At 37.6% G+C, this 14878-nt stretch overlaps 1 protein-coding gene across 3 annotated transcripts in view; it reads left to right on the top strand.

The window, feature by feature from the left end:
• DNAH12 (dynein axonemal heavy chain 12) overlaps positions 1 to 14878 on the top strand; it is a 217664-nt gene that overhangs the window by 19718 nt on the left and 183068 nt on the right. For all 3 annotated transcript variants that reach the window (XM_030307072.1, XM_032592325.1, XM_030307080.1), the window contains exons 9-17: positions 560 to 748; positions 1535 to 1691; positions 2331 to 2422; positions 3315 to 3493; positions 7122 to 7257; positions 10472 to 10597; positions 12203 to 12337; positions 12686 to 12879; positions 13613 to 13856. In XM_030307072.1, the coding sequence (XP_030162932.1) occupies positions 560 to 748; positions 1535 to 1691; positions 2331 to 2422; positions 3315 to 3493; positions 7122 to 7257; positions 10472 to 10597; positions 12203 to 12337; positions 12686 to 12879; positions 13613 to 13856 (1452 nt within the window). The remainder of the gene's footprint in view (positions 1 to 559; positions 749 to 1534; positions 1692 to 2330; positions 2423 to 3314; positions 3494 to 7121; positions 7258 to 10471; positions 10598 to 12202; positions 12338 to 12685; positions 12880 to 13612; positions 13857 to 14878) is intronic.

Genomic DNA, 14878 nt, shown 5'->3' with positions numbered 1-14878 from the left:
CTCTCCAGGCTGGGGAGAAGCCCTAATTTGTAGTGTTTGCCAATTTCCTGGTGGAAATATTCCCACAGTGTAATTTTCAAGCATCCAAGGGTTTAGTAACTGGCTCACAAAATTCTTGAATATTTAACTATCAACCTTAGCAGCTTGCTGTAGCGTACTAACTGTCCCTCACCTCACGTGCATGTCACCCCATGGCACCCTCATTCTCAGGTGTCGGGCCTCTCCTCCCCTTAATCTTCACTTTGTTTAGTTTTTCTGGAATGTTTTCTTTACCATGGAAAGAATTACTGAAGAATGTGGAAGATTCTGAGTTGCCATTTTAGGATTGTTGCTAGTCTATAAAAAAAAAATCAAAGTTTGCATATATCATTCTACTTATTGTTTTAGACTACACTTAGTAAGAACATACTGTGCTGAATGAAGATAATTTTGAGGACTAAATGAATTGATAGAATGAATTAATCGTAGGTAATATCTCACTGATTTTGAACAAAAGGTTAAAAGGTTAAAGGTTGAATTTGTACTTTCTAAAGTAATGCTAATTTACGACATCATGCAGCTAAAGGATTTCTTAAAGAGAACTGTAGAAGGATTTGTGAAGCTCTTTGACCAAGAAGATCAATGTGGGCTGCCAATATTTAAGATGGAACTGACATTTGATGATGATAAAATGGAATTTTATCCTACCTTTCAAGATTTGGAAGATGTTGTTTTGGGTTTGGTAGAGCGAATAACTGAAGCTCTGCAGGTATTTCGTCTTCCTTATCCATTGGGTTTCTTTATATGGGCCTCTTTCAGTATTTTATTATTTTATTTTAATTTTATTATTATTTTTTAATATTTATTTATTTGGGGGGAGAGTGCAAGCGAGGGAGGGGTAGAGAGAGGGGGCCATAGGATCCAAAGCAGGCTCTGCACTGACAGGCTGACAACAGCGACCCTAATGTGGGGCTCAAACTCATGAACTGCGAGATCATGACCTGAGCCGAAGTTGGACACTTCACCAACTGAGACGCCCAGGTGCCCCCTCTTTCAAAAATTTAAACTGAGTTGAAACTCTATAAAGTGGACGTGTACATAAAATGTTATAACTCTGTTTTATTTCCATCCTCCCAAGTTATTTCAAGTTAGAAAGTGCTTTCTCTTTGGTAACATTTCCTGGATGGAAATGATGTTTTTCCTTCTTAGAACTTTTATTGTAGCTGTGAATTGGTATTTTTGTGCACATTTGATTCTCCCTGTGTGGTTGTGAGCTTCTTAAGGACAAGATCCACATCATGTTTGTTTTTTGTACATTCTAATATAATCACTTAGATATAGTTATTCAATAAATACTTGTTGAATGATAGAAAACTAACGCAAGTTTTTATATTAGATTAAAAATATACAACTCTAAATCATTATTTTTTATCAAGTTATCTTTTTTTGGACCGTTGAAATATGATAAAAATGTTTAAAAATATAGTATAAGCTCTATGTATAGCCCAATTGCACAGACATTGGTTTCATAAATTTTCATTTTAATTTTTGTTAGAATGTCCAAACAGTTCCCTCTTGGGTCTCAGGAACTTCACCAGCTGTAAATCTGGACACAGAACTTCCTGAACATGTGTCACAATGGGCTGTTACTACACTGAAGGCAGCAGTACATCATAACTTAGAAGGTGCAAGAAAACATTATGAGACATATGGTATATATGACATATATTATTTTATCGTAAAATAATACCATTTTTATTTTTACTAGAAATTGGTCAGATATTTGGTTGTCTTGGGCTGTCATGAAAGAGCAGGAAGAACCAGAAGTGAGCGTAGGCATGGCTTTTGGCAGAATCACAGATCCAACCCAACCTAAGAAACTTGAATTCTGTTGTCAAGTCTAATGGGTGAATGTTAACTGGAACAGGGTGATGAAGCAAAAAGATAGAGAGAAGAGATGTTGGAATAAGGAGAAAGCTAAATCAAGAGTTAAATCAAGATAATTTCGAAGAATAGTTTTGAAGAGACTGCAGCTCAGTTTTATAGTCTCCTCAAGTATGTATGGGGTCAGGATTGTTACTTGACATTCTGTTAATCAAAACTTTCTATTAACTGGCTTAACAGTACCTCTATATTATTGTAAGATCATTAGCATACACTATTATCTTTATTTTAAAATGTCATGTTTAACCTGGTTTGCTTGTTAGGTCTATTTTATTAATGTATGTTAATTCTCTATTAATAATATTTAATTGAATAGTCTACTCATTTCCCTGACCATATCAACAAAACACTTTATCTTTTTGAATGGGTCTTATTGTTGAGATTTAAATTAGGTTATTAATTTTCAGTTGAAAAATATAATTGGCTTCTTGATGGGTCTGCGGTTGAGCTGATAGAGACTTTCCAAGCAGAAGATCATACTTTTGATGAATACACAGAAGTAAGTGGTAATTCTGTTTTTCATGAGTGCCTCTGAATTTCTGTTTTAAAATTAGGGTGAATTTTTTTCCCTGTAAAGTAAATGCTTCAATTGAAGTTAATAGAATTTCTCATTCAGAACATCATTATAGTAAATTCATAGGTTCATTTCATAATTTATTATTTTATTTTATTTTAGAGAGAGAGAGCAAGTGGGGGAGAGGGGCAGAGGGGGAGAGAGAGATTCTTAAGCAGGCTCCATGCTCAGTGCTGAGCCTCACATGGGGCTCAATCCTGCGACCCTGGGATCATGACGTGAGCCAAAATCAGGAGTCCGATGCTCAACCAACTGAGCCACCCAGGCTCTCCTCACCCCATAATTTCTTTAGTCATTCATTAACTCATTCATTGCTTCAACAAAAATCTCTTCATCACATTCAGACACCTAGCAAGGTTTTGGTGACGTTAAGATAAATAATACACGCACGTTATCCTCAGGAGCTTATATTTGGCCTGCCAGTCAGACATAGGAATAACAACCATGATATGTACAGATAGGTGCTGGAATGGAGATGTGAACAAGGTGTTGTGGAAGCACAGAAGAGGGAGTGGTTGCATCTGCTTCGGAATATTGGTGACAGTTTCTTGAAGAAGTGAAAAGTGAGCCAGGCTTTGAAGGAGATGTTTATAAGTACAGAGGAACTGTAGCATGACCAAGATAGGTGAAGAATAGGTAACATAGGAATGTAGTACACAGCAAATTTAGAAGATGAAGTTGGAAATGTAAGTGGGAGCCATGTGGGAAAAATTTTAAAGTATCTTTGCTCAACAGTTTGTACTTTGTTTTGAAGGTTTCTAGCTGTGCAAGTAATATACTTGGATCTGATTTTTAAATGCTTTTTTATTTTTTTAAGTTTATAGGAAGATTTCTCAGTCTCGCCTCAGAAATAATGCTTTTGCCTCAGTGGGTTCATTTCCCTATGGTGCGTTTGGATTGTGAAGATTTGAAGACGGGTCTAACAAACAAAGCAAAAGCCTTTGCAAACATATTATTAAGTGACATAGCTTCAAAACATAGAAAAGAAAATGAAAGGTAAGTAGAATTAATTGCTAAACTTGGAATTATAGGGTTAAAAGAAATATTTTGCTAATGATAACTCTTGTTTAAAAGATTAGGGGGTGCCTGGATGGCTTGTTCAGAAGAGCATGTGACTCTTGATCTTGGGGTTGTGAGTTTGAGACCCACACTGGGTGTAGAGATTACTAAAAAATAAGTAAGTAAATAAACTTAAAAAAATTAAAAACAAATTTTTAAATGTTTGTTTATTTTTGGGACAGAGCCAGACAGAGTGCTAGTGGGGGAGGGGCAGAGAGAGAGAAGGAGACACAGAATCTAAAACAGACTCCAGGCTCAGAGCTGTCAGCACAGAGCCCGATGAGGGGCTCAAATCCATGAACTGTGAAACCATGACCTGAGCCGAAGTCGGATGCCCAACCGACTGAGCCATCCAGGTGCCCCAATTTTAAAAAAATTTTTTAAAAGATTAAAATATAAGTTCTTACAATTTTTTCTTCACAGCTGCCTCCTAAGGACTTTCCCTTGTAGTCCCATTGGTCTGGTTTTTGTTTGTTTGATATGGTTTGAGAATTGTTTTGAGGAAACACAGGATTTTTTTTTTTTTTTAAGAAACTGAAATAAACTAGTGTTTGGATACAGGCTGCATGAAAACAGAAAGACTATAAACTTTCAATGATATTGGGAAGATCTTGGATTGTTCCTGACCCCAATATTGTGGTCTTACCTAACTTATTTTTATCATCTGTAAAATAGAGACAGCAATACCTACTTTGCAGAGTGGTTGCAAAATTAGATTCATAAACTAGTGGCTTGCTAGTTGGATATGTCATGCAGACACTTTTTCCTTGTCTCATGCTGGGTTTCATTTTTTTAAACGTATTTTAATGTTTATTTATTTTTGAGAGAGAGAGAGAGAGAGAGAGAGAGAGAGAGAGAACGAGAGAGAGAGAGAGAACAGGGGAGGAGCAGAGAGAGAGGAAGATACAGAATCTGAAGCAGGCTCTAGGCTCCAAGCTGTCAGCACAGAGCTTGATGTGGGTCTCGAACTCATAAACTGCAAGATCATGACCTGAGCCCAAGTCAGACACTTAACTGACTGTGCCACCCTGGCACCCATGTTTAAACACATTTTAGAAATTTATTTTATTTTATTTTTTATTTTTATTAAAAAAATTTTTTTTAACGTTTATTTATTATTGAGAGACAGACACATAGCGTGAGCAGGGGAGGCGTAGAGAGAAGGGGAGACACAGAATCCGAAGCAGGCTCCAGTCTCCGAGCTGTCAGCACAGAGCCCGATGCGGGGCTCGAACTCACAAACTGTGAAATCATGACCTGAGCCGAAAGTGGATGCTTAACCAACTGAGCCACCCAGGAGCCCTGTATTTTATTTTATTTTTTGAGAGAGAGAGCAGGGGAGGAGCAGAGAGAGATGGGGACAGAGGATCTGAAGTGGGCTCCCCACTGACAGCAGTGAGCCCCATGTGGTGGTTGAACTCAAGAACTGCAAGATTATGACCTGAGCCGAAGTCAGATTCTCGACTGAGCCATCCAGGTGCCCCTGTCTAAACACATTTTGAATTATCTGTCAACATTTCAAAATGTTGACACACACACACACACACACACACACACACACGCACGCACACACAATCTAGATCTTTTACTTTTCTTGAAAAGGTGGGAAGACTGTGCCTTGTTGGGCCTGCAGTGGTAGGTGGAACTGAGAAGCAGTTTCCATTTTATATGGAATGTGTCCTTTGGTTTGTTCACCCACTGCTGAATCAACTCATCATCCAACTCATTTAATTCATTTGTTACCTGCCTGTCTCCAAAAGAATCTTAGTTTGTAACTTCTGTAAGGACTAAAACTAATACATGTAAAGCACCTAGCACAGTGCCTGGGACATGGCATTCAATCAATGTTAGCTAGTATGTTTATTTTCCCAGAAGCAATGTGAGAAAATCATGTGCTTTAGAGTCAGAAAGATCTAGATTTGAATCCTGGCTCTGTAATGAACTAGTTCTATAACTCCAGGCAAGTTAATTTCCCTGAGCCTCAGTTTTCTGCTGTGCCAGCTTTGAAAAATAATACTTTCCCTGAAGGACTAATGTTAGGATCACAGATTACATTTTTTTAAATGTTTATTTTTGAGAGAGAGAGTGTGAGCATGAGGGGGCAAGGGGGAGGGGCAGAGAGAGAGGGAGACAGAGGATCTGAAGTGGACTTTGTGCTGACAGCAGAGAGCCCAATGCAGGGCTTGAACTCACAAACCATGGAATCATGACCTGAGCTCAAGTTGGATGCTTAACTGACTGAGCCACCCAGGAACCTCCACAGATTATGTTTGTAAAGCATCTGACACTGTGCTTGGTGTAGAATAGTCACCCAATGAAGGGAGCCATCACATCAATAAATATTTTTAAGTAAACAAAAAGTATATGCCTGTCAGGGACACCTGGGTGGCTTAGTCAGTCAGTTAAGTGTCTGTCTTGGTTTCAGCTAGGTCTGGATCTCACAGTTCGTGGGCTGGAGCCCTGCCTTGGGTTTCTCTGTCTCCCTCTCTCTCTGCCCCTTCCCTGCTCTATCTCAAAAATAAAATAAATAAATGAATAAATAAATAAACTTAAAATTTGACTGTCAAAAAGTGAAGTGTTGTCAGGCATGCTTTGTACAAAAGTATACTACACAAAAAGATATCAACAATGGCAAAGCATTCGTTTCTAACAATCCCATGGAATAAGAGCCACAACAATGCCTTAATCAAAAAATGATTTATGTTTAACATAACATTTTTTGGTATTTATTTTTGTGCTATCTGTGACTTTTCTGGAAAATTCTGTCACTTCCAACAAAATAACTGTATATTATTATAAACCCATGACATAAGAGCAGCTGAAAATTTGTCCAGTTTCCTCTATCTAGTTCGTTCTTTCATTCTTTTCTATTTAAATTCCCTACTTGAGATAGATAACATCAAAAGGAGGAATGTGTGCCACTAGGTACAATTTATTAAATAAATAATCATTAAAGAACGCTTTTCTTACTCACTGTTTAGTTTAGCATCTGTTTGGGCCAATCATTTGCTCTCATTTTGTCTGCCTTTGTCTTTTGTGGTACTGTCTCTCCCAAAGGGACACAGATTCTGCTCTAGCAAGGTGAAAGTGCCCTCGTAGGATCACCTGTCTTTTTGGCATTGTCCACTTTGTTGCATCCCTCCTAAATTTTTGAAAATCAAGAATGACATATTAAGCCCTACGTGATCTAATTACTGCTCACCTCTCCAGCTTCATAATGTCCCCTTCTTTGTATTCACATTGGCCTGCTTACCATTCCTAAGTACACTCTACATCACACTGCTTAGCTGGATGTTCAAGAGAGTTGAAGAGATCCATAGAAAATTATTTTCTAATATACCATAATTTCTACATAAAAACGTTATGTCAATTTCATAGATTTTTGTAGATGTATGATGTATACCAAGTTACATCAGCTAAGTTGTCCTTAAATGTTTCAAGACGTCTTAGTAATTTAATATTTTGAGGCTATCACGGTTCATATTTTGTAATATTTATAACACATATATCAAATATGATATAGCATTAATTACTGTAACCATAGTAAAGCAGAGCATTGTGTCAGTATCTGCAGTGATTTTGAAGCAATTAAAGAGCATGCATTAAAAGTCCCTGAGACAACAGAAGAGATGATGGATCTGATATCTTATGTAGAAAAAGCCCGGACTATAGGGATTCAAGAGTTGATTTTACGGATCAAGGTAAGAATCTTTTAATTATAATATTTTATTTATTTATTTATTTATTTATTTATTTATTTATTTATTTATTTTATTTTATTTTAGTGTTTATTTTTTATTTTATTTTTTTAATTTTTTTTTCCCCAACATTTATTTATTTTTGGGACAGAGAGAGACAGAGCATGAACGGGGGAGGGGCAGAGAGAGAAGGAGACACAGAACCGGAAACAGGCTCCAGGCTCTGAGCCATCAGCCCAGAGCCTGACGCGGGGCTCAAACTCACGGACCGCGAGATCGTGACCTGGCTGAAGTCGGACGCTTAACCGACTGCGCCACCCAGGCGCCCCTTTAGTGTTTATTTTTAAGAGAGATAGAGTATGGGGGTGGGGTGGGCAGAGAGAGAGGGAGACACAGAATCCGAAGCAGGCTCCGGGCTCTCAGCTGTCAGCACAGAGCCTGATGCAGGGTTTGAACCCACCAACTGTGAGATTGTGACCTGAGCTAAAGTCGGACACTTAACCAACTGAACTACCCAGGCACCCCTCTAGTTGTGTTTTCTTGGGCTCCTCTGGGCTCTGATAGTTTCTCAGATTTGTTTTGTTTTGTTTTGTTTTGCTCTTTAATGGCCTTGACAGTGTTGAGAAGTACAGGTCAGGTATATCATAGGATGGCCCTCTGTTGGAATTCATCTGATGTTTTTCTTTTGACTAGACTAAGGTAGTGGGCTTTTGGAAAGAGAATCACAAAGGTTAAGTGTACACACATCATCACATCGTATCAAGGGTACATATTATCAACATGACTTATCACTATTAATGTTGACCTTGACCACTAGTCTTAAGTAGTGTTTATCAAGTCTCTCCACTCTTTTCTCCCCCTTTCTGTGATGTCCTCTCTGGAAGGAAGTCACTATATGCAACCCACACTTCAGAATTGGGGAGTTATGCTCTCCTCCTTTACCATGGAGTAGCTACATAATTTATTTGGATTTCTTCTGCATGAGAGATTTGTCTGCTTTTCCACTTATTAATTTATTCAATTACTTATTCATATCACTATGAACTAAGGGATATTTATTTTCTACTTAGGGCTATAATATAAATTTATTGTTATGTATACCTTAATATCTATTGCTAAATTTTTTCTTAATTTTTGAGGTTTCTTTTTTCTTTAAAAACTTTAACTTCAAAAATGTTACATATATTTTATTTCCCTTCTTTATCTTAATAGTTGAGATTCTTTTGGGATGTCTACATAAACCATCATATAAATTGCAAATAATGAGAGTTTTGGTTCTATCCTCATAAACATTACACATTTCCAAAATCTTGTTTATTTTCTTTGCTACGATGGACTGACTAGGACTCTAGTACAGTAATCACTTGATCCCAACCTCAAAGGGGGAGCTTTCAATATTTCACTATTAAGTATGACATTTGGTGTGTGTGTGTTTCTTTAATAGGTACCTTTATCGGATTAGTATGCGCTCTTCTATTAGGTGCTATTTATTTGTTTATTTTGAGCTCCCCCCCTTTTTAAAAAAAATGAGGTATAGTTGACACACAATGTCACATCAGTTTCAAGTTTACAACATAGTGATTCGACAACTCTGTACCTTATGCTGTGCACACAAATGTAGTTACCATATTTGCACAATACAGCACTATTACAATACCATTGACTATATTCCCTATTCTGTACCTTTTATCTCCGTAACGTATTCATTCCATAACTGGAGGCTGTACCTTTCAGGTTTTTTTTTTTATATTATAAATGGATGTTGAATTTTATCAAATCCTTTCTTTTTTGCATCTATGCTTTTTCTCCTTTAATCTATTAATATAGTTAATTGCATAGATGAAGTTTTGAAAGTTATATTTCTACATGCAATATAATATGCATTGTACACATTATATACATATTATATACATATATACTATATATGTCATACCAAAAACTTGTAAATTAGATCTTTGAGTCTGTATTTTAATTCTTTTTTTTTCAATATATGAAATTTATTGTCAAATTGGTTTCCATACAACACCCAGTGCTCATCCCAAAAGGTGCCCTCCTCAATATGTATTTTAATTCTTAAAAATTACAGCACTGCCGATGAATCAATGAAAGCGATAGGAGGTAAAGGTCCTCAATTTATCCATTCATGTCAATCTACTGGTTTAAAGGTTATTTTTCCCCTTTGCAAAGAGGAAAAATATGTAAGAAAAACATGTACTTACTATGGGAAACAGGATCTGACTTTCACCCCAAACTCTTCCTGGACAATTGCTGTATGTCAGTGGTAGGCGAGAAAGGTGATAATGTCATTGAAGATACAAAACAAAACAAAAGATGCTAAGATCTATGTCACCAAAGATTCAAAAATAAATACATAATAATAAAAAATATAAAATTCATTTAAAAAATTTAAGTCTTTATTTTTTGAGAGAGAGAGAGAGAGAGAGAGAGAGAGGGAGAGAGGGAGTTTGAGTGGGGGAGGAACAGAGAGAGGAGACACAGAATCTGAAGCAGGCTCCAGGCTCTGAGCTGTCAGCACAGAGTCCAACATGGGGCTCAAACCCACGAACCATGAGATCATGACCTGAGCTGAAGTCAGACGCTTCACCAACTGAGCCACTCAGGCACCCCAAAAATACAAAATTCTTTGAAATCAAAAGTTGAAAGTGTCAAACAAAAGCTGCATATTTGATCACCTTTTTCAGTCATGCACAAGGAGGACCAAGAGTACCTTTATGGTTAGTCAACTTCAAGATGAAACTTTTAGAGGCACCTGGGTGGCTCAGTTGGTGAAGTGTCTGACTTCAGCTCAGGTCATGATCTCACAATTGGTGGTTTCGAGCCCCGCATTGGGCTCTGTGCTGACAGCTCAGAGCCTGGAGCCTGCTTCGGATTCTGTGCCTCCCTCTCTCTCTGCCCCTCCCCCACTCACGCAGTTTTTCTCTCTTTCAAAAATATATAAACATTAAAAGATTTTTTTAAAGATAAAACCTTTAAAATGCTTTATTTCCAGCATAGAAGTCTACAGCTGTGTGGTGTGAAGCAAGTAAATAATCCTACAGCTACTGAAATACCCATGTGATTTGGGTAATATGAAATATCAGTCAATAATCTGAGTCACATTGAAATTTGAAAGAGTATTAGAAATTGTTGGTTCTTTTCTTTTCCCTAATGCGTTTATTTCCTATATGGTGTATTATACCTGGAGTTTCTTTTGTAGGAATCCAAACGCCGAATGAGTTACTTTTTAGATGTTTTCCTATTTCCTCCAGAAGACTTAGCTTTAAATTCAACTGTCCTTATGTGGCCTTGGAAAATTAATCCCATCTTTGATGAAAATGATGAGGTGAATATATTTTTCAGTATGTACTTTTGTATTCTGACGTTTTAAGCACATTTATTTAATCTACCTTTAAAAAGTAACTTCGTGTGTCAATATGAGTTTGGGGCCAGCAACGTTTATGGTCCTGCAGGCTTAGGACAGGATGTTAGGCTTAATACAGGGTCTGGTAAGAAGTGGGACTGACATTAAAGAGGTCAGAACTACTTGACAGCAGCTACCATGTCCCTCTGGCCTTACTGTAGCTCCAGGCACTCCATCCCTTTGCCTGGAAGGAAAGAGCTGCTTGTTAGTGACTGAGGACAACAGACTAGGGAGACATTTGGGTTCCCCAACTCTGGACCAAGGAAGCGTTTTTCAGGTTTGTAATGGCCTGGAACTCTTCCAGTTGGCCACAGTCAGATTGGGCCTATGCTGAGTCTGTGGTTCGGCTCTTGGCGATTCTTGGGCCAAGAGTTTAAATACAGTCCCAGGTATGAGCTGTGGCAGAAACAGGGCTGAAACCTTCCCGGCTTGCTGTCCTCTGCTCACAGCACCGCCATCCCAACTAGCATTTCTGCAGTTCCTCTTTTGCCATGACTGTCCAAAACCAACACCTGCCCAGTGCCGTGATGCTGAGGGCGGATGGTGGGTTGGGGCCACAGTTGCCATTTCTCCTGTCGAGATTTCAGAGTCCATCATTCTGTTTCGGATGAGAGGTCCTGGGAAATGATTAGACAGCTGGAAACATCGACCCAACTATTATTGTGTAAAAACTGTGCATAATTCTCAATGTATATTTATAAATTTCTATTTTTTATAACTTTGGGAGACTTCTTGGAGGGAAAAAGTAGTAAGCAGAGCCAGATTAAGAATGTGATTTATGAGCTCTAAAGGTCATATATAAAAGGTCCTAATAAAAACTTTGCAAATGAAACAGAAAAAAAAAAGAGGTCAGAACTATTGTAAGTTGATAATAATAATAATAGTAAACACTGCCTTAAGTTCTTTGCATTTAGTAACTCATTTAATACTCGCAAAAATCCCAGGTGTTCCTAATTCCCCATTTCATAGATGAGAAAAATGAGTCTCAGAGAAGTTAAGTAACTTGCCCAGTATCAGACTGAGTATACTTTAGATTTTGGAAAAGTTCTAGTGTAAAGCAGTCTCTCCTATGGTGGGAAGTGAGATGGTGTAGTAATAAAAAGCATGGACTTCAGTCAGATAAACCCAAGTTCTAATGCAGATCTTGACTTTTATGACTTTGTGACGTTGGGCATACCTCTTGATTTCTATAAGTCTAAATGTCTTCATCTCTGAAGTAATAAGAATAATAACAATAACTGTGCTAATATAAGTAACGTGTTGAATAGTTCTTGACACACGGGATCTATCTGTTAAATAAAGTATCTAATTAATATGTAAGAATTGTTACCATCACTCAGAAAGCTAGGGAAAATTTTCTGTGTGGTTTATTATTATTTGCATTTTTATACTGGTTGGTGTTTCATTCTTGTACTCATTTTTACTTCTGTGGTGGTTTTTATTACTACAAAAAGCATTCAGATTTCTGATTTGATGAATTTCCTTTGTAACAAAATAATTAACCTGATTAAATTGTCTCTTAAAAAGCTTATTGAGAATGCAAAACATGAAAAAGAAAATGAGCTGATAGCCAAGAGAGAGAAAGTGATTTTGGAAATAGAAAAGGAATCACGCCGCATGGAAGAGTTTACAGAATTTGCAGAACTGGACCGCATGCAACAGGTGTGATGAACACAGAAGACGGTAGCTATGACAAGCCTGTAGATTAATACACGACATGTTTGCATACACTTAAAAACATGAAAAACATATGCTTACTCTGGCAAACAAGGTCTGACTCTTAGGCCTGAGCTGGTACTATTCATGTATCTTTCTTGTGACTTAGTTTTCTATCTGTAAAATAGACAGACCCATACATTTTGCTCTGTACTCTATACCATAGTTCTGTTGTGAAGTTGATATTTAAAGCCTTAATATAAATGCAAGAACACAGCCCATGCAGTGTCATATAATCTTATTTTAATAACGTTACTTGGATATTTCTTGAGATAAACAATTATTTGCTTTCAGTATGTGACAGATGTAAGGCAACTACAGAAACGTATTCAGGAGTCTGAAGAAGCAGTTCAGTTTATTAATAAGGAAGAGGAACTTTTCAAATGGGAATTGACAAAATATCCTGAACTGGATAAATTAAAAGTGAACATTGAGCCCTATCAGAAGTTTTTTAATTTTGTTCTCAAGTGGCAGCGAACAGAAAAACGGTAATTTTTGTTAGTGTAATAAAAATTAAGCAAATCTGGGGCACCTGGGTGGCTCAGTCAGTTGAGCATCCGACTTCAGCTCAAGTCATGATCTCATGGTTCATGGGTTCAAGCCCCGCATCAGGCTCTGTGCTGACAGCTCAGAGCCTGGAGCCTGCTTTGGATTCTGTGTCTCCCTCTCTCTCTGCCCCTCCCCTGCTAGTACTCTCTCGAAAGTAAATAAACATTTTTTAAAAAATTAGGCAAATGATATGGAAGGACTTGTAAAATGTTGCAGTGATATTTGATGTTGTTGTTGGTTAAGTGTTTGAAAGTAGGACATATTCATCCATTTGAAAGAGAACCAAGTGTCACACAAAGTGTCAACCATTGCTAAGGTAGCACCTACCCTTACCAATATAATATGTAAAGTGTCACTTGGGTTTTCCAGAACTGATTCATTTTTTATGCAATTAATGAATTTGACTAATATTTTTGGAGTCAAATCTGCATTTTATTTGGCTACCCTTAGTCATCCATTTACAGTCTGATAGGTATTGTAGCACATGCAGTGTGGCTGAGATGATGGTGTTAATCTTCTCTCTCTACCATCAGCTCTACCTGTGTGATTAAGAAAAATGTAACTTCTCTTGCCTACAGTTGTTTCTCTTATGAGAGTCGAGCCTAAAGAATATCTAAGTCCCCCTTTGCACTCCAGACATTTCTGAGTTTAGTATTTTTTCTTTCAATCCAGGTGGATGGATGGAGGCTTTTTGGACCTCAATGGAGAAAACATGGAAGCTGATGTAGATGAATTTTCCCGAGAAGTTTTTAAGACACTGAAATTTTTCCAAATGAAGCATAAGAAAGAATTGCAAGAAAAAAGAAAGGCAGCAAAAAAGTGGTCTCTGGGAGAGGACAAACTGGAAGAAGAACCGAAAGAGAATCCTACTATTATTATGTGCTCCACAGTAATGGAGCAGATTAAAGTTTTTAAGGTATGAACACATTTAATGACATTTTAGAAAGTCCTGGCCAGAGCTGTTCACATCATCCAGTGCTAATGAAGAGAAATAGAACGATTTAGAAGCAAAACCAAAGCTGAATCTGGAAAACTTGATCTATTACTAATCTATTAGTAGATCTATTACTTGATCTATTACTAAATCCATGCTTCATTCTTCCCCAATAAAGTCATTGAAAGCAATCCTTTCATAGAACTATGTGTGGCAAATAGAAAAGACTGGAATGACTAACTACAATGATATAAAGAGGGTAAAAAATTACTAGAGCAGACCAGTCAGCCTATCTAAGGGCAACAGCACAGGATAGCAGTTAGTTGGGGGAGTTTTAAAGTCATACCACTTATGTTTGTATCACAATTTCACACTTGCTCGTAGCATATCTTAGGCAAGGTATTTAGCCTCCCGTGCTTCAAGTTGTGTTTTTAAAAAATGTTTATTTATTTATTTTGAAGGCAGGGGGCAAGGGGCAGAGAGAGAGAGAGAAGGAGAGAGGGAGAGAGAAAGAATCCCAAGCAGGCTCCACATACCCAACAAAGAGCCCAGTGTAGGGCTCTCACCCACAAACTGTGAGATCATGACCTGAGCCAAAATCTAGAGGTGGAGGCTTAATTGACTGAGCCACCCAGGCACCCCTCAAGTCATTTTTAATGAGGAAATACTAACAGTTTTTGTGACAGTTAATAAGGCCTCCAGCTTCCCTAGGCAGTAGTGGCCGGGTTCCAGGGGTGGTGCCATTTCCATTGTCAATGCAGTGGAAACTTGGATGGGATTTTAAGCATTGTTTGTGTCTGTATGTAGCACTCTCAGAGATTCCATGAGCTGCCTGGATTTTTTTTAAAGAAACTACTTAAAATCGTTTTCAATATTTAATATATTTATGTGGCTTAAAAAATAGAGATATATCCGAAGAGTCTCCTTCCCATGTTTCTACCTGTATAACTCAGGTTATCAATGTTACTACTTTCGTGTATACACTTGAGTTTTGTTACACATAC

Source organism: Lynx canadensis, chromosome A2 (genome assembly GCF_007474595.2).
Source record: "Lynx canadensis isolate LIC74 chromosome A2, mLynCan4.pri.v2, whole genome shotgun sequence".
Lineage (NCBI taxonomy): Eukaryota > Metazoa > Chordata > Mammalia > Carnivora > Felidae > Lynx > Lynx canadensis.
The sequence above is the reverse complement of the archived record's forward strand: the minus strand, read 5'-3'. Positions and strand labels throughout refer to the sequence as shown.